The following is an 18,603-nucleotide window of genomic DNA, read 5'->3' as shown; positions in this document are numbered from 1 at the left end:
CTATCCCATCTATTTGAAAATAGCACAGCTACAAAAGGCCTCTGTAGTGTGATAGCCAATCTATTGGAAGGAAAATAGCCATTGGTCAGCACCAGGGGTTGGGGGGCAGGACCAGGGAGGACAGGCTACTCCGAATTGACGCAAAAGCCAATCTGAATATTCAAAGCTATAAGTCATCGCAGAAGGCAGGAGTGATCAGGATGAGATTTATTATTTTTAAGTTTTTTGTCTTAGATCTTAGAAAACATCTAAGACACAATTTTGGATTGAAAAATACAAGCCACTAAGAAAATAGGAAATAGGGAAATGAGGTGTCCCATTTCGAGGATAAGAGAAGATGAAATTAGGTAAATAATTGTCATAAATCCAGGATTCTGAATCTGGGGTGCAGGAAGGGACTTCAGGGAGTGTATAAAAACCTCAGGAAATTGTGTGTGAAATTCTCCGTGTGGGTTCATTTACAATTTTTTCTGAGGGAAAGACCCATAAATTTTATGAGCATTCTCTAACGATTGGTGATCCAGAAAAAGTTAGCACCTTTTATTCTAGAGAGAAAATAAGCTGTTCCTCGTCCTTTATCCTGCCAATCAAATCCTCTGAGTTCATCTTGTTCCCTAAGTATTTCCCGGGGTCACGTGTGTCTTTGCCGCTGTTACTCCACTCATCTCCTGAGTAGAATTAAAATCAGAGGCCTGGGAGATGGATGTTTCCGAGAAAGAAGAATGGACTTCCCCGAGCTAACAAGACTTCCCATCTCAAATTTTTCCTAACTCCCTACTTTTTCAACTATTTTCTGTCTCTGCTCTTAGAAAAAAGAACAGCAAGTCAGAATTCAATGAAGTAATGACAAGAGCTTGTGTTTTTAACAAACTTTTCCAGTAGTTAATTAATTCAAAGGAAATTCCTGCAATGATAATACCTGGAATTAATATAGTGCCTGTCCCCTGGAGCGCCCAAATCTTTCTTGTATATTATCATTTTTTTGTTTCCATAAAAAATCCCTGTGAAATAGGGAAGGGCAGGCATTATTAACCTTCATTTTTCAGATGATAAATCAGCAGAACAAAGAAACGAAATGACTATGACTAGGACTCAGAACTGTTGATCACTAGATGGCTGTTTTTCCCATTTTACGTATAAGGCTATTGTGCTCAGAAGTGTTAAGCCAAACGACAGCATGGCTGGAAGTTATCTGATATACACACATTTTGAGGAGAGTAATCTGCGCTGAATCCCACTTGTGACATTTCCATCTGGAAGTTGTCTCCTCCTTGAACAGTGCCTGGGAAATGGCAGTTTCAAAAATTATTTCACTGTCATCAGTTTTAAATCAAATTTTCAAACACACATGCATGCACACACGCACACATACACACACACGGTGTTCTGATGTTCACTCAAAAATATAGAGCTGGCAGATTCTGGGAGGGAGAAATCACTAAGGAAGTGTTCTAACAGATATAGAAATCCATGATACTTCCAAGGTAGTGTTTGAAGTTGGCACTCGTCTTGAGTAAGCGTTAACGTATTTATTAGTATATTTATGAAGTTCCTGATATCAAAGAACCCTCAACATAGGGGATGAGGTAAAATGAAAACTGAGGTGATGGTCTTTTTTTTTTTTAAAAAAAATATCATTACCAGCTAAAAAACTAACTAAATTTTTAGCTTTTAAATATTGGTAGTAATAAATGCACAAATATCTCAGATACAGTAGGAGGAGCTAGGTAATTGATGTGTAGTGAAGACTATGCTGAGAGATATGTGGATTAGGCTTCAGGAACCAGGATTCAAGACTGAATAGGAATTTTACCAATTGGGAACTTTGTCTACATATGTGCTTGCCTCTGACACTAGCATCACAAGACTCAATTAGAATTCATTTTCCATACAGTGCGGTCAAAATGGTTATACTTAACTAATCTTCACAAAAAAGAAACTAAATTCCTTGACTTCTACATTAATACAGAGAAGACAATCTATACCGCATGATATAGTCACTTGTTTAGGAGATGTAATAATTTATACAGGATGAGTAGAGATAATTTTTAATAAAGTACAGCAGTGTTCCTCCAAAATCCATAATAGCAGATAATACACAAAATCATTTAGATTGTATTGCCATTGTTCATATTCATGCCACCACAAACAAAATTATTACCACGGTAGCCAAATAATTTTATATGATCTCAGGGCACATTAGATTTTGATGATGATTTAAACAACTTAGAAGCACCCTGGGATGTTTCAGAAGCAGTAAAATTTTTTAGATAGACCTTCCCAGTGGATAATCAGGAGAAGAAGATTTGATCACAGGAGTAGGCATGAATACTTCATTCATGCAATCCCCTTGGACGCAGCTTCTGAAGCAGTACCTGACATACAGTAGGTGCTCAATAAAATACACTCCTTATTGCTGGAAGTCATTTAGGTTAACCATCAGGAACCAGGATCTGGCTCATGAGGGACTTGTTACCAACTGGGAAGTGGGCTCCAGACCCTCACACAGCCAGCTCTTGAACAGGTGATATGGCTACACTGACTCAACCTTCCGAGGCCATGTAAGTAAATTATTGGCGATCTGGTAAACACATGTTTCCTCGAAATCTGAAATATTAAAAATCTTCAGGGGCCAGCCCTGTGGCACAAGCGGTTAAGTGCGCACGCTCCGCTGCGGCAGCCCGGGGTTCGCCAGTTCAGATCCCGGGCGCGCACTGACGCACAGCTTGGCAAGCCCTGTTGTGGCAGCGTCCCATATAAAGTGGAGGAAGATGGGCAGGGATGTTAGCCCAGGGCCAGTCTTCCTCAGCAAAAAAAAAAAAAAAAAAAAAAGAGGAGGATTGGCAGATGTTAGCACAGGACTGATCTTCCTCACAAAAAAAAAAGAAAAAAAATCTTCACTGTATGTTTCTAATTTTAAAAGTATACATGCTTGTTGTAAACAAATTCACAAATTTTAGAAATTATATAACAGTATAAAAAGGTAAAATATTGTATGATTATAAAGACTATTTACACAGTGTAAAACAGCAAAACTATTTATGATTATAACACATATTACTAAATTGCCCCTCAAAAAGGTGATACAACCTATAATCTTATCGACAGTGTATGAGCTTCTTTGCTTCCCCATAATCTCTCCAAGATTAAACGTCACTAATCTTTATTATCTTTTAGCACAAAGTAACATTGATTTAATTTATATTTTTAAATAATTACTGAAATTGGGAATATTTTTTCTTTTTGTCTTTTAAGCTTCAGTGCATGGTTGTATGTCCTATTGTTAGTTTAGTTCTCTCTGTGAGCAGCCACCACAGGATGACAACTGACAGACGGGTGGTGTGGTTCCATGACCGGGAAACGAACCTGGAGAGTGCTGAAGCTTAACCACTAGACCACCAGGGCTATTGGCCATTTGCATTTTATTGCTTATAAACTACTTATGCATGTTCTTTGCTATTTTTCTTACTGATGTATAGGAGTTCTTTTTATACAATGTACACAGCTTAACATTAATAGAGCAAGTAGGTGGTAATAAAATCAAGAGTTCTTGAAAAAAGTTTTTGAAAGAAAATTCATGAAAGAAGGAGCTCTTTTACCTTCAATGCTGAAAATTTGTTCTCCTAACGTCCCAGCCTTTTCTAGTAGAGCTGCTTCATCAGACACATTGAAAAAGTACCTTTCTGTTGGAATACTGGCAATTGCTTTAATTTCTTTTATTAAATTTTTAGTGTCAAGGGCGTTTCTGTTTAAGTACCCAAGAACCTTGAGAATAGAGAAAGAAGAAAAAAAGGTCATTACCGCTGTACTCTAATTTCCCAATTAGCACTTTCTAGGCTTTTCTGAAAATAATAAGTCCTCTGGAGAAATAAATCCAGCAACATCTCCACATCCCCTTAGCTGACAGGACTGAAAATCAGCAAGAAGCAGAGCTAGAGTAAAAATTTTCTTTTAAGCTTTGAATAGCAAATAAGAAAATGCAGTCTTGGGAAATGATACTATAAAGGAACATTTACCCATCAACTGAAAGACAAGTAAAAAGAAAACCCACTTACTGCTATGCCAAACCTCAGTATATTGTCGTCGTTGCATTGATCAATCACGGCTTTCAACATGGAACCATCGTGTGATTCACCATCAGTTACAACCACCATGACTTTGGTAGCACCTGGTCGTCCACCAGCAGCTGCTGAATAAGCGGAATCTCTGCGGCAGATAAGATTAAAGACTCATTATCAAAAGATGAAGTTACTATGTGGACCTCTGGTTAGGTAATGTAATATAAACATAAATATAAATAAATATAAATATGGAACTAACTTCTTCGAGCATAATCTATCACGACTTACAATTTCTCTCTCTGTCAGTCCTGGTGACGTAACTATACCCTATTTGTAGCTTGTAGAGAAATATGTAAAAATATAAATTTTGCTTAGCATTAAAAATTATTTCCATGGCTTCCATGGTGTGTATGTGTACATGTATGTATGTGTGTGTGTGCATTTACATCAGGAACCCTTACAATTATCTTCTGATAAGAAAATTAAATTCATTAATGTCAATCATCAGAGCAAAGATATTCATTCCTGTCATAAATTTTATTCATTGGATCTGCATTTACTTTTTCAATACTAAATTGTTTTTTAAAAAGTAATAGATACACATGGTAAAAGAAATTCAAAGTACTTGGAAAGATGTAAAACAAAAACCTGACGCCAAGCCACTGTGACAAAGGTAACCACTCTTATCAGTTTATGTTTCCTTCTAGAAAATGCTTTCTCTAGATGGATATGCATAGTCTACTCCTAAACTTTTATACAAATGGGGGCATATACTATATAGTTGTTTTTCTTTTTGATGTAGATCTTTTCATATCAGTACATATAAAGCTCTCCTTTTTTAATGGCTGCATAATATTTCATTATTTGGAGGAACCATAGTTTATTTAACCAATTCCCCATTATTGTGCACTTAGGCCATTTTGAGTTTTACAAGGGATACTGTAATGAATGTCCTTGTGTATATATCTTGGCATACTTTTTCAAATGTATCGATAGGATAAAATCTCAGCAGTGAAATTATTGGGACAAAGGATTTACACATTTGAAATTGTGATAAGGGCCAGCCCTGGTGGTCTAGTGGTTCAGTTCGGTGTGCTCCACTTCGGTGGCCTGGGTTCCGTTCCTGGGCATATACATACACCACTTGTCAGGGGCCATGCTGTGATGGCAGCTCATATACAAAAAGAGGAAGATTGGCAACAGATGTTAGCTCAGGGCGAATCTTCCTCAGCAAAAAATAAATAAATAAATAAAAATTTAAAAAATAAGTAAAAAAGGAAGAGAAAAAATATTTTGATAGATAACGTCAAATTTCCCTTCAAAATTTCCACCAATTTATATTACCATCAGTACACAAGAATGTAAGTTTCTCCACCTCCTTTCCTTAACAATGAGGATTATTGACTTTTTAATTTGGGATATTCTGATAAGTAAGAAACAAGATATAATGGTTTTAATTGCATTTTTGAGTATAAAGGGATGATGAGCATTTTTATATATTTATTAACCAGTTATATTTCTTTCTGCAAGATCTCTTGCTTTTTCTTTATCATTGCCCATTTTTCTGTGTGTTGTTCATCACTTTCCTGGTTAGTAAGATCTGTTTCTTAATAAAGAAAATTATCCTGTGTCATATATATTGTAAATAATTTCCTCAGTTTATTAATCATCTTTTGAATTTTAGTGGTATTAATTCTGCACAGAAATTTTATACTTTCATATAACTAAATCCATTAACTTTTTGTGTGTCTTTTATACTTGACATGGTATTTTAAAAGGACTTCTTATCTCTAAGACTTTTTTCTTTAATCACCCAAGTTTTCTCATAATCCTTTAATAGTTTCATTTTCCTTAGATTTAAATTTTTGGTCCAGCTGAAATTTATTTTGATTCAAGGAGTGAGGCAGGGATTCAGCCTTATTTTTTTTCTAGATGGTTAGCCAGCTGTCCAATGACTTTTTTTTCTGCCTATTGGATTCTCTGGTGGCACCTTCTTTCTGGGTAATGTCATCCACTCCTTTGGATTAACTACCACTGATATGAAGACACCTTAAAATCTATATCTCTTTCCATTCATCCTTACCATCTTCAAATTTATGTACTCAACGGTCACCGAATATTTTCACCTGAATATGTCAGGGGCACTTTAAATTCAACATGTTTAAAACTGAGAATATCATTTTATTTCCTAAAATTTTTATGTTTCTATATAGTAGAATATAGAAATATAGAAAAATATTTCATATTTGTCAGCCAGACAAATTTGAATTATCGTACTCACATCAAATACCTTTGGAGTGAATTATACTCTTTCTGACATACCATAGAGCTCATGTAGGATGATAAGTATGCTGAGGGTAGAATGTGTGCCTCATTTAGTTTTGATTACCTGCAGGCTTGGTGCAATAAATTGCAACTGTAGGCACTCAGTGAAATAAGATGAATGGAAAACGGCAATATTTACTGAAAGAATGTCAGAATTCCATTTGATGTTGCAAAGAAAGAGATCAAAAAAAAAAAAAGAAATAGAGGTAATTAAATTCTGGAAGGTGTGCGTAAGAAGTTAGATGATTCTCCTAACACTGGAAAGACTCCTGTTAGCTTGGGAAATAGTGGTGAGAGAGAGAGAATGGCACAGGGAGAAAACCAAAGATTTGCAAAGATGATGAAAGCCATGGAGTTCCATCTTAACAGTAGCCATTCTCCTCGAGAAGAAAGCTTGCCAGGCCCTCAGGCTCCTTCCAGGGAAAGATGGCACACCTATATTCCCTGCTGGAAATACAGACCCTCTGCCATTTCTAACTCCTCTGCCATTTCCTATGTCAACTTACTCTCCCCCTAAGTTTAGTTGACTGGACCAGGAAGGGCACTCCGCCTAATGGCAGCTGACCTATTGACTGGCCAGCAGCCTAGGAGATGGCTTGGCCCAAAAGGACATCTTAATAGGGACAATAAGGATTAACCAAATCAATCATATCTTCTCTTGTCGGGGATCCGCTTTTGAGACATATAGGGAGAGTCACTAGTTTGATAGAAGCAGCAACTAGAATACACACCCAGAAAAAAGGAGGAAGAGACGTAAGAGGGAATTCAGAAATACAAATGACAGGATGTGGTGACTGACCAGATATGTGATCTAAGGAGGGGCAGAAAGAACAAAGAAAACCATCAAGTTTTAACTCTGAGTGACTGGGGGAAAAGGAGGTAGCATGACTCAAAACGGCAAAGTCATGTGGAAGGGTAGGGAAGAGAATAAGGCAGGTTTAGGATGTACTGAATTTGATAAGTGAGCCAACACTCCACATAAAGATATTCGGCGTCAGCTGGATGCCTGTGTGAATTTTGGGAGCGAGTTCAGGGCTGACAACACAGCAATGGGGTAACCCACATAGGGCTGATGCTGACACCGTGAGAGTATACAACACCTGAGAGAAAAGGGCGACAGAAAAAGAGGGCTCTGTTTAGTGGAGAAAAAATAGGAAAAGGAGCCAGTGAAGAGGCAGAGTTGTTGAGAAAAATTGGCAGGGATTCTAGAAGTTTGTGATGTCATGGTAACTGGGGCAGGAATAGCAGTGCGTGCTCCTCATTATCAAATGTTCAGGGAAGCTAAAGAAGATGAGGCTTGAGGCAGGACCACTGGGTTGCTGGGCGATTGAGAGGGCCATGTTTACCTCATGGCAGAGCCATATGTGTCAAGTGAGGGAGGGAGCATAGGCACCTCTTTCAAGGAATTGTGGGAGTAGAAGGAAGAATGCACAAGATAAAAAAGGCAGCAAGTAGGTTTAAGGGAGGGTGACTTTATTGTTCTCATTTATTTTTTAACAATAGGAGACTGTTTAGCATTTTTATAAAGATATCTGATGAAAACAGAGTGAAGATGAAGGTCAGCGGTGCAGAGAAAACAGAGAAACTGAGCTAAGAATTAGGAAAGTGCTATAGAGCTATAAAATTCACACTGCCCCAGATTGTAATATGGATCATAAACTGATTCAATTAAATTCAGACTCCCAGGTCATTAACATTTACGGTTCTATGGCTCTTCTTAATTTGCATGAAGTGCTCCATTAGCTCAAGTCTTCTGTGGCCTTGATAAATATTAACAAATAATTGCAGGTCGCTCCATTTCTTGCTATTTTAAGCTAAAGTATATAAAATCTTAAAAAATCATGTAATATCTCATAAAAGTCCTGGAAATCAAAGATTTTTAAATTTCATTTCCTACTGCCTTCTCAAAGTGTTCAAGTTACAGAATGTTCAAACTTTTCTTCTTTATTAGTTCTGATTTAAGGGTAAGTACCAGGTATATTATTTTTCTTTGTCTTTTCTTTCCTTTTTCTTACTTATAAGCATTTCTATTTTATCAAAATATTGGCCTATTAGCATCATAACTTACCTTGCATATTGAATTGCTTTGAATGTATTTGTGAGGTCCCCACCATATTGGAATGTCTGGGATGTTGCTTCAGTCATTTCAGCTTTAGTTTTATAAGTGTTCAGGTTAAACACAACTCTTGGATTATTGGCATATTGAATTAACCCCACCTTCAAGAGAGCAGAGGTTTATTAAAGGGTTGTCATTAAGTTATAAATCATTTCTATTTAATCAGTATAATAAAAATCAAAAGTGCATTTAGACTTGGACTGATAGCTTAAGGGAATCATTTCCAACTTTGTTCTTAAGAATAGTTATTTTTTTCCCAATGTAGTGACTACTTTGTTAGAGGCAGCCAGTGTACAGCAGCACTACTTATTGATAAGTGAGATGATGTGCTATTGTGTATGATTTGGTTCTCAAGAGTAAGAGTTGTAGATTTTTAATCACGGTCCTATAATATTTTAACATAAATATTAAAATAAAGTTCACAGGAAGAATACAGTGATATAAATACATTTTCTAATTACCAATGGATATAAATATGTAAACAATTATAAGCAGTCATAGATGGAAGATAAGATTTCACCAACTGAGTATAATTATACAGTAAACAAAGAATTAGAGTTGAATACAAGAAAAACCAATGTATTAATTAATGCCGTCAATTTGGACGTATTTATTGTGTTGGATTTCCTCTAATCACAGACGTCAGCATCTCCGGAGGAAAGCTGCTATATGTGCATGTGGGGCACAAAGTTTCTGGTCTTCAGAGAAAATGTCATTAGAGAGTCTTACTTGAGAGAGCCAAGAGACACAACAACTTCTGAACAAAATGTTCGGGCACATTCCCTAATCCTTTAGATCAAGAAGGTCAGACACCTCTGTTAATGTTCTTGTTCTCGGCAGTGAAATCATCCTCTATGCCTAGGAATTGGGGTTTCCAGAACAGGAAGTGGCAATAAGAGGTGAGTGGTAAAAGGGTCTCTGGAATAGAGGTCAGTAGGTAAGGAAGGTGGAAGGGGCAAGGCCTGGATTTCTGAATTCAATCAGCTATTTTGCTAGAAAGACAGTTAACTAGGCACCTGGAAGATGGCAAAAAATATGATATTGCTGGACCCGTCTCTTTAGGATAGGATGTAAGACTTGAGGAAAAGAAAAGGATCAAAAAATAACTCTGAGGATTTCGAAGTTTAATATGAGAGAAAGATAGTAGTGACTCCCATGACACAGCACCACAACATCTGTGTGAGAAAAGGAAAGGCTGAATGGAAGATTTAAAGAAATGAGGTATATTAGGACTTACAGAAAGGTCAAATTTAGATTGTAAGAAAAGAGACTGAGCAAAACCACCTCTAGAGAAGACGACGACGCACTGGGGTAGAAACACAAGAAGAGGAAGGCCAAGAATTCCATATGCGAGACTATTAAATACAATAAGTCATGTTGTGGGGGTAATCCATTTAGAGACAGAGAAAATAAGCAGATACATATGAAAACTTCTATGAGGAGCCTTCATAGCGATGTTCTCCAGAAACAAGTGCTATACCCAGTCTTACTTAACAGAATTTTCTGGCAAAAGCTACAGTGAAACCTCCAAAGTTTCAGTGGACATTAACGTCTTCTTGGTATTGAAAAGCAATGTCAATGAGGAAAACGTGTAACAATATTTTACAATATTGTACAGGAAAGCAAAAAAACAAATTTCAATACAGATAACTGCAAAGCATTTAGGGAAAAATGTTCCAGCAATTGTTACTAGATGTTAGACACTGGAACATCAGATGCAACCCAGGAACATACACTGGTAACTCTGTGAACTGGTCCCTGTTGACATTGGTTCAGAATGGCCCGTGAAATGGCAGATCCAATAAGAAAGAAAAGAAAAAACCCAAAACTTTAAAAAATAAATGCTATTCAGCTTTACAGAAGCATGAAGCTTCTGCTCCTGAGTTTTGGTTGCCTACCTCAAAAAGATAGAAAAGAAAATTAAAACATAGAGAGATATACAAAATTATTGAAAAGACTTGTCCTGTGTAAAACAAGGAAGACCAGACTAGAATACGATAAAAGACTCTAAAATAATAAAGGTAGAACTGTGCTGTCTATGGACTTATTTACAAAAATCCCAGAATTCAAGGATAATTGTTTTACCAGCAAGAAGTAAACAAAAGGAATTGATTATCAGTTCAAGTGTGAGTAACAAAAAAATACATATTGGATTTTAAAATGTATTGGTAAATTCATGAGTTAGAGGAGGAAAAGATAAACAACTAAAGAGGATGAAAATGTTATATCCCATATCTGATGGCTGTGTCAGAAATAGTAATCTAAGCTCAAAGACTGGCATTGGGCAAAGTCAGAGACAGAAAAACTCAATATAGTACAAGCTTCAATGAACTTTCAAGATTACCATTAAATGCATTTAATATGACGACTTGACAAATGCAAAAATGAAGACCTCATATCCAACAATATTTTCTCAGAAAGAAAGCGATAGGTTAGTGTATGTATTATTGACATCCATACCTGTGTTTTTGTGGGGCCTATATCCAGGCCTTGTACAAATTTCTCCAAAAAATTCTTTACTGCATCCCAGGGATAAATACTGTTGGATTCATCACATACAACCACAACGTCTATGAGGGAAGGGCAGGCTACACAGGAAGGATGAAGGAAACAGATTTCCATAAGTGAGTCAAACTTGACACCGATACAAAAATGAGACTTACAGCAAAATAGACTTGAGGGGTTGGCTGGCACTTGATAAATTTTTCCCCCACCTTTACTGTAAGGCCCTGCTCAGACCCTCTGCACATTCGTCACTTACTCTGAACTGCAGGTGAAAAGCTGGCCGAGAGCTGAAAATCGGGACTGACGTCAGAACAAACACCAGTTGTGTAATATTGGCTCCCGCACTGCTGTGCCCACAGGGGACCACATGTCTTCAAAGAAATGAGAACAATGACAAAACACACGGAAAAGGTTAGCCCGCTACCTCTCCATTTGTGAAACTCAGAAATCATTTCTATTCTTTTACCAGATACTAGGAATCGTCAACTCTCAAAACTGACAAAATGGCTTTGAGTGCAAGTGCACTGGAGCAAACCAGTGAGGGAGAAGGTGGCCGATGTGCTGTGCCCAGTGGCAGGCCTCTCAGGAGGAGGGGCACTGAGACTGTCAGGGCAGGTGTCAGCGTAGGGAGAAGCCCATCAGGTCACCTACCAAGCTAGAGGAAAGGGGTGCTTTTCTTTCAGAGAAAACCCCAGAGAAAAATGAGTGCACAGTTCATTTTTTGTGTCTCAGTTACCAGGGCCTCAGGTGCTTCATCTGTAAAATGAGGATAATCATACCTCCTATCTTTTAAGGTTGTTGTGAAGATTCATTGGGTCTATAGATGTAAAACACCTAGAACAGTGCTGGGTAAATAGCAAGTGGTATATAACTGTTAGCCAGCGTCATTATTGTTGCCATTCTTGAACATAGGTCTCCTCCTGTCCCTTCCATTTACACTATTCAGCAGAAACCATAAACCCCATGTCCCCAAGGGCCAGGCAGGAACCTCAGAAGAGTGCTCGGGGCCAGCTATAGACGTCAAGGTGGATGAAGAGCCCACACCTTATATATGGGGCAGGCCACTACGGCTCCTGCTCAGTAACTGGTGTGACTCAGCCCCTGTGTTGCCAGATCCCCCAAATTTTCAAGGACAGTCAGAGAGAGCAAGTTTTGTGTGAAAATTCAGTTAAAAAAAAACATTCTATGAGCTAAACAAACACAAATGAGGTTCATGAATTGCCAGTTTTAAATTTCGTTATAAAGTATTTCTCTGAGGACTTCAGACTCCTGTTTCCTCTCCCTAAAACCTTCAGTCATCAAGACCGGCACTAGTCTCCTTGCCCACATCGTATGTGTTCCAACTCTTAATATCTCCATTAACACAACCCCAAATCTCCCCTTTTGAGCAGCCCTCAAATGCCAAGAACTCTTGATTAAATCACATGGGAAATACTAGATTAAATAATATTAAAATTGCTAGATGTAAAAGGAAAAAAAATGGGAAAGAGAAGTCTAGTCAAGATCTTAAAAAACATCTACCAAGTTTAACATTAGGCAAACTGTGGATCAATTATTAAACCTGAGCAAAAAAGTGTTGACTTGCAAAAAGCAATTGGGAGAACAAAAAATGAATTTATTTGACCCAGTTTAATTGTTGGTAGCTCAGAGGAGAAGCAGCTGTAGTCATATTTCACACTCAATGAACAGGGCATAGTTTTTCCCCCTATAAAACTGGTTTATTTTGCCAATTAGGGGAAAATCATGACTGATGCCCTGGGTAGTTTACCACATAACAGATTCCAATTATTGATTCCTAGATCCCCATCCCCAAATTGTTTTTTTTATCACCTTGAAGAATAATAACTCATGAGGTATTCGAAAAAGATTTTTTCTTTGTTTTAAAAGCAATGGAAAACAGCATTAAGAAGTTGAAATTAGAATATGCCAATTGTTAATGCCAAAACTACATTCTTGCTTTAAGCCCAGAACTTAAAAAGTTTCAAAAAAATGTGATGATTGTCAGTCTTTTCCACATAATTCTTAAGAGTATCTTAAGATGTTGACCTTTTAGGTATGTAAAGGAAACTTTGGCTTTTTTCTTTCTTCTTTCTTTTTCTTTTCTCTCTCTCTCCCCCCCCTCCCTCCCTCTCTGCTTGCTACATTGATTGCCAAATTAATCTATCAAATTCTCTTGCAAATTTATTTTACTTTACCTGAATTTACAGATTAAAACTTTTGAAGCATGGTCCATAATCCCTATATCTCAATATGTTCCTCTTTCTAAATTTATTCAACCTTAAAAACAAGCAAACAAAAGATGAAAGCAACCCTATAACAAAGACTTTGGAATATCATAAACCATGAAGATTCATTGCAATATTCACTTATGCATTGACGGAACACACATTATAAGCAATAGTTGATTTACTTAGTGGTACCAAAGTCTGTCTGAATACTAATATCTATTAGTAAAAGTAGAATGACACTGTTCAAAATCGATTATGTTTTTGGAATAATCCAGTTATACACGTGGGCTTTTAAGTTAGCATGCCAATGGTATAGATAACTAATGTAAAGTTAAATTAAGCTTTCTAAGATGATTTTAACAGGGCAATACAACTATGATACACCTATATGAGCTGGCGGAAATGTCGCATAAGATTGGGTTTTTATTTGCCTTTAAAATTTTTTTTTGGTGTGTGATGGTTTTCATTTTTTGTATAGTCAAATATTTTCAACTATTTCCTATATTATTTTTTGTTAGTTCTAAGCTCAGAAATTCTTCCCTCTTTCAGAAAATTTCCATTTTCTTCTAGTTTTTTACATTAACTCTTTAATCCACTTGAAAGTGCATTTGGATATGCAAGTTATTAACCAATTAATTGTTCCCAGAACACCAGTTAAATATGGCATTCTATTTCACTGATTTGTGATGTCTTTTCACAGCATTCTAGAAACTAAATGAGAGTAAATGTTAACACGAAATAAGATAAGAGACTGAGCCACACCTTAAATAATACCAGATTAGCCAATGGTTTTAGGAAATGATTAAAAACAAAAATACTTTTTAGCTTTGAAGCCTACTTTCTGAATCAGTAATACCTCTCTTGAATGTTCCTACAGGAAGTAAAAATGAGACCTGGAATTCAGCTGTTATCAACAAATACTAAGCACACTTTCCAAGAGCAAAGAATCGCTGTTTCTTTTGCTCCCCTTTTCCATATCATTCTGTGGCGATGGTCTTGCTGAGTATCTTAAGAAGCATTCACATCAACAGATTGTTAGTTCACGTTGGATATCCACATAGCATGATTTATCCAAAAGCATGCTCTAATATTTAAACATCAAGATTAGATTTGATAGGAGGGATGATAAGAAGACACTGACTTCATACTTTCTTGAGGGGAATGAGGATTTGAAAGGTAAATACTCACGAGAAATCCTCCAGTTCCCACGTTCCTTGTGAGCGTCAAGCCAAGGCTCATGTTGGTTTTCATCTCGGTGACATTGGGAATGCTCGTGGAGGCTTTCAAAGGGGAAAAGATTTTAAAAAGTGACTAAATCTTCACTATTTATTTAAAGTTGTTTAAAAAACACACACACACTCATATTCATGTGTAGCATTGAATTTAGTGTTATATGTCCAGGTGTTCACATTATGTGATCAAGTGTAGGAAAATGAGATACCTTCAGTGATCCGACAGCTCACTTAAATGTGCAAGGCTGCAGAATGTAAGATATTACGGGGTGGGGTCTGCAGAGGGCACAAATTATAGACATTTAAATTTAAATTTTTTTAAAAATCAAAGTGCCGGTCAAACACGACACATCTGAGGACACCATTTGGTCTCAAGTTTGCCATCTCTGCTATTTCCAAGGCTCTATCTAATGCTTTTTTCTGAATCAGTAAAAATATCCTTAAAGTGTTATCACAAAATGCCATATGGTAGATTCTGGCTCAACACAATAGCAGGTAAATTTTAAAAGGAAATCACGATACTAGCCATGTAAAATAATAAATAAATGTCTCCAACCTCCTCTCTCCCACTGAACTAGGGCATCATCCACTGTATCCATTCTTGAGCTATTGGACACTGCAGTTCTCCTCAATAATATCATTATTTACTCATGTTCTTTAATCTCTGCCAAGCCAACTTTGCTACTTTCATTTATCCTCCGTTTCTCAGGGTGACCATTTTACAACTTTCCCCTTCTTCTCAAGCCTCCAAACTCAACCAGAGTCCCATCAATATCTGTGAATAGCCTGTCTACTCCAGAGAAGACAATCACCCTCGAAGGGTAGTCTCAGCTTTTCTCATCCTTACCCAAAGGTCATTCTTAGAACTACTTGTTCACTTTCCTGTGTCTTAGAGAAGGGAGCATTCTTTCTAAGACTTATTTTCCCAGGTACCAGTGATGTTAATTCCACCCAGTTAACTCTATTCTTGACGAAAAATCACTCCCTTTTTATCACCTCCTTCCACTCTCCCTACAAACAGGATCATCTCCTTTTTATTAGAAAAATCTTCTCCTAACTCTGCTACTCCATGAAACTATTTTCCCAGTTCTCCTTCTCTACTCAACTTCTGGAAATGCAGGTCTACTTTCACTCCCCGTACTTGCTCACTACTCACCCGCACCTAAATTCTCTGTAATCTATTTTCTCCCCTCAATAATACTGGATTTATACTCTAGGCAAGAAAGTTACAAAATATGATTTCCTGAGACAGAAGGAAAATAATAGAACTTCTATGTGTATGTTTTTATTCTTTTGAATTTATTTTTATTTTGAAAGATAATATGTCAGTACATGTATATAATTTAAAAAAGTATACTTTAGGGGTGAATGTTCAAATGTTAGAGGGAATATGATACTTTAGGGGTGATATAATAAAACTTTTGAACTATATAATAAAATTTTCTAGCACTCAACCCTAATGTATATATATTTATTATTTTTAGAAATTTTACATATGTATATACATGTATTATATACATCTGGTGAGTGTTCAAAATGTTTTGGGAGCACTGATCTAGATCACCTACAACCTCCTCAAATAAGCTGATGATCTTTACTCAGTCCTCACACTCTTCAACCTCTGTAGCATTTGACACCCTGATACTCCTTCTACCTCACTGAAAATATGCTTATTGAGCCCCTACTATATGCCAGAAATTATGCTAGAAATTAGGTATACAGGGATGTGTAAGAAACACTCCTGCACTGTTTCTAAGTCTTAACCATTATTTTTGAATCTTTTTGCCTTTGATTTCCATAACACTGTATTTTCCTAATTCATGCCTTAATTCTTCAGAACTCTGTGACTTCTTAGTGCTTGTTTTTTTTTGAAAAGTGATGATGATCAAACTGAGTAACTTTTTACTTGCATCAGGAAGGTGTGGAAAGATGATTCATTTAGCTTTCCAGTTTTGTACCTTTAGTAACTTTTTGCATTAACAGAAAGCATCTGAGATGTGGATAATTAAAACAGCAATGCCAAACAATTACAAATAATTCCAAATTGTGAATGTTTTTATTAGAATAAAATCATTTAGATATGATGAGAAACACACAGTGTTCTCAGCACCTCCAAAATCAGCCCTAGTGCTGACATTTCTATACTTAATGGTTTGTTTTGAGGAGAGAGAGGCATGGATAGCCTCAGATTTCTGTAAGTAATCAGCAAAATAATTCTGGAGGGTAGATGGTCCCTCCAATAGTCTGGAAAGTAGATGTTCCAGGAGGCAAAACATTTCCCATGCATCTTATTAAATTATGTCTTCAAACTGTGTTGGAAATTTGGATACAATTTGGCCCCATACGACTAAAGAAATAAAGGCAAAAATAAGCTGTCTATATTTCCTTAAGACAGAACTATGGTTGGTTTTGTTGTTGTTTTTCATTCAGGTATATGACAATTGAGATTTTTGTCATTTGTAAAAAATCACATTGCTAATTACCACTTACTTTGCAAATTCAGCTTTTCACATGTAGCAGTAGATAGATCAACAGGACATTTATACACATCTCCCATTCGGTTCTCAGGAAAGCCACTCCAAGGTGAACCAACCAGTAACCTAGAAATAGGAATTATTTTTCATTAGCCATAAAATGTTAGCTATAGTTTCTTAAAGATAAGACTGACCACAAAACAGTGAAAAAAAATACATTTAATTTCAATTTTTAACAAGTAAACAGTTCATATTTGTTCAGCTAGAATTTGATCATTTTCCTTTCCTCTTTGTTGATCAAGATCCTTGCTGAATGTCTGCAATACAGCTGTCCTGCCACAACATCGTGGGAGGCCTCTCTAAAGTAGTGCTGTCCAACAGAAATATAATGCAAGCCACAATGTGAGTAAAATTACATACGTAATTTAAAATTTTCTAGCACCCGCATTAATAAAATAAAAAGCACCAGGTGAAATTAACTTATATAATATATTTTATTTAACTTAATATATCCAAACTAGCATGCAATCAATATAAATATTATTAATGGGCTATTTGACATTCTTTTTTCCACATTAAGTCATTGAAATTCAGTGTGTATTTTATACTTAGAGCACATATCAATAAAGACAAGTAACATTTCAAGTGCTCTGTAGCTGCATGTGGCTAGTGGCACATAGTGGTCAGTATAGCTCTAAAGAATGAAATAATATTAAAACCAAAAGCAAAAACTAACATTTGTTGAGCGCTTTCTGTGCCCTGAACGTTTTCATATGTTAACTTACTTAGGGAGTAGATGGGTTATCTAAGTGGCTTGTGTTTACTGTCTATATCAGGGATCCTTTGCAAATATACTACTGGGGCTCTCCCTATGTGTAACATGTTTATAGCCAGACTATAGGATGTAGAGATCAGAGACTGGTGCTCACATCCTCCCTTTGGTTAGTTTCACTTCCTACAGAGCTTCTCCAACTGGAGACTATGCATTTCCCTGTAGAACCACTCACCTGACACTTCTGGACAGAGAAGAATGGACAGAAAGACTCTATGTAAGAGTCTGATCTCTAGAAACTACAGCAAGTTAATTATTCAGCAGCACCTAGTTACTAAGAAAGCATATTTGATTCAATGTTTTTTTCTTGTTAAAGTTGGGAAGGATTAGATTATCTATCTGTGAAACGAATTCTGTATAATTTGTTTCATAGCCTTCTGTATAAATATTTTTTCATTATCCATTAAACAACACGTGCCCCATGCTAAGTGCTACAGTGCATAAAACAAGACTAAGGCACACTCCTGTCTACTAAATCTAGCACAACTGTTTAAAATGCATGACAAGTAAAATAATAATAATACAAGTGAACAAAAAGATATGAATAAGTTTCCCTCTGGAATAAACATTAAAATGGTCAAAGGAAGCAAAAATGGACATTGAAGGACGAAGGTGGTAGTCAGTATTCTTAGCAGAGGGAACAGCATGAACAATCATGGAAAGGGAAAAACATGGATTATTTTGAAAGACAGTTAATGGTAATAAGTTTCTCCCCTTATTCATCTTGTACTATTAGTCTCAAACTAATATTTTATAGAACATTCTAGAATACTTTAATTCAGTTAACTTTCATTAAGGGTAGAGTTGAAAGATTTCTGTCTTCTTATGAG

The 18,603-nt window shown here is 36.4% G+C and overlaps 1 protein-coding gene across 2 annotated transcripts in view; it reads right to left on the bottom strand.

The window, feature by feature from the left end:
• Positions 1-18,603, bottom strand: part of ITGA2 (integrin subunit alpha 2) — an 88,427-nt gene that overhangs the window by 34,154 nt on the left and 35,670 nt on the right. For both annotated transcript variants that reach the window (XM_004422801.3, XM_087443266.1), the window contains exons 3-10: positions 16,958-17,067; positions 14,424-14,515; positions 11,264-11,378; positions 10,963-11,090; positions 8,455-8,603; positions 4,056-4,206; positions 3,600-3,765; positions 1,206-1,282 (exon numbers count right to left, since the gene is read on the bottom strand). In XM_004422801.3, coding sequence (XP_004422858.2) covers positions 1,206-1,282; positions 3,600-3,765; positions 4,056-4,206; positions 8,455-8,603; positions 10,963-11,090; positions 11,264-11,378; positions 14,424-14,515; positions 16,958-17,067 — 988 coding nt within the window. The remainder of the gene's footprint in view (positions 1-1,205; positions 1,283-3,599; positions 3,766-4,055; positions 4,207-8,454; positions 8,604-10,962; positions 11,091-11,263; positions 11,379-14,423; positions 14,516-16,957; positions 17,068-18,603) is intronic.

Source organism: Ceratotherium simum, chromosome 18 (genome assembly GCF_057802395.1).
Source record: "Ceratotherium simum simum isolate JZ-2026a chromosome 18, ASM5780239v1, whole genome shotgun sequence".
Lineage (NCBI taxonomy): Eukaryota > Metazoa > Chordata > Mammalia > Perissodactyla > Rhinocerotidae > Ceratotherium > Ceratotherium simum.
The sequence above is the reverse complement of the archived record's forward strand: the minus strand, read 5'-3'. Positions and strand labels throughout refer to the sequence as shown.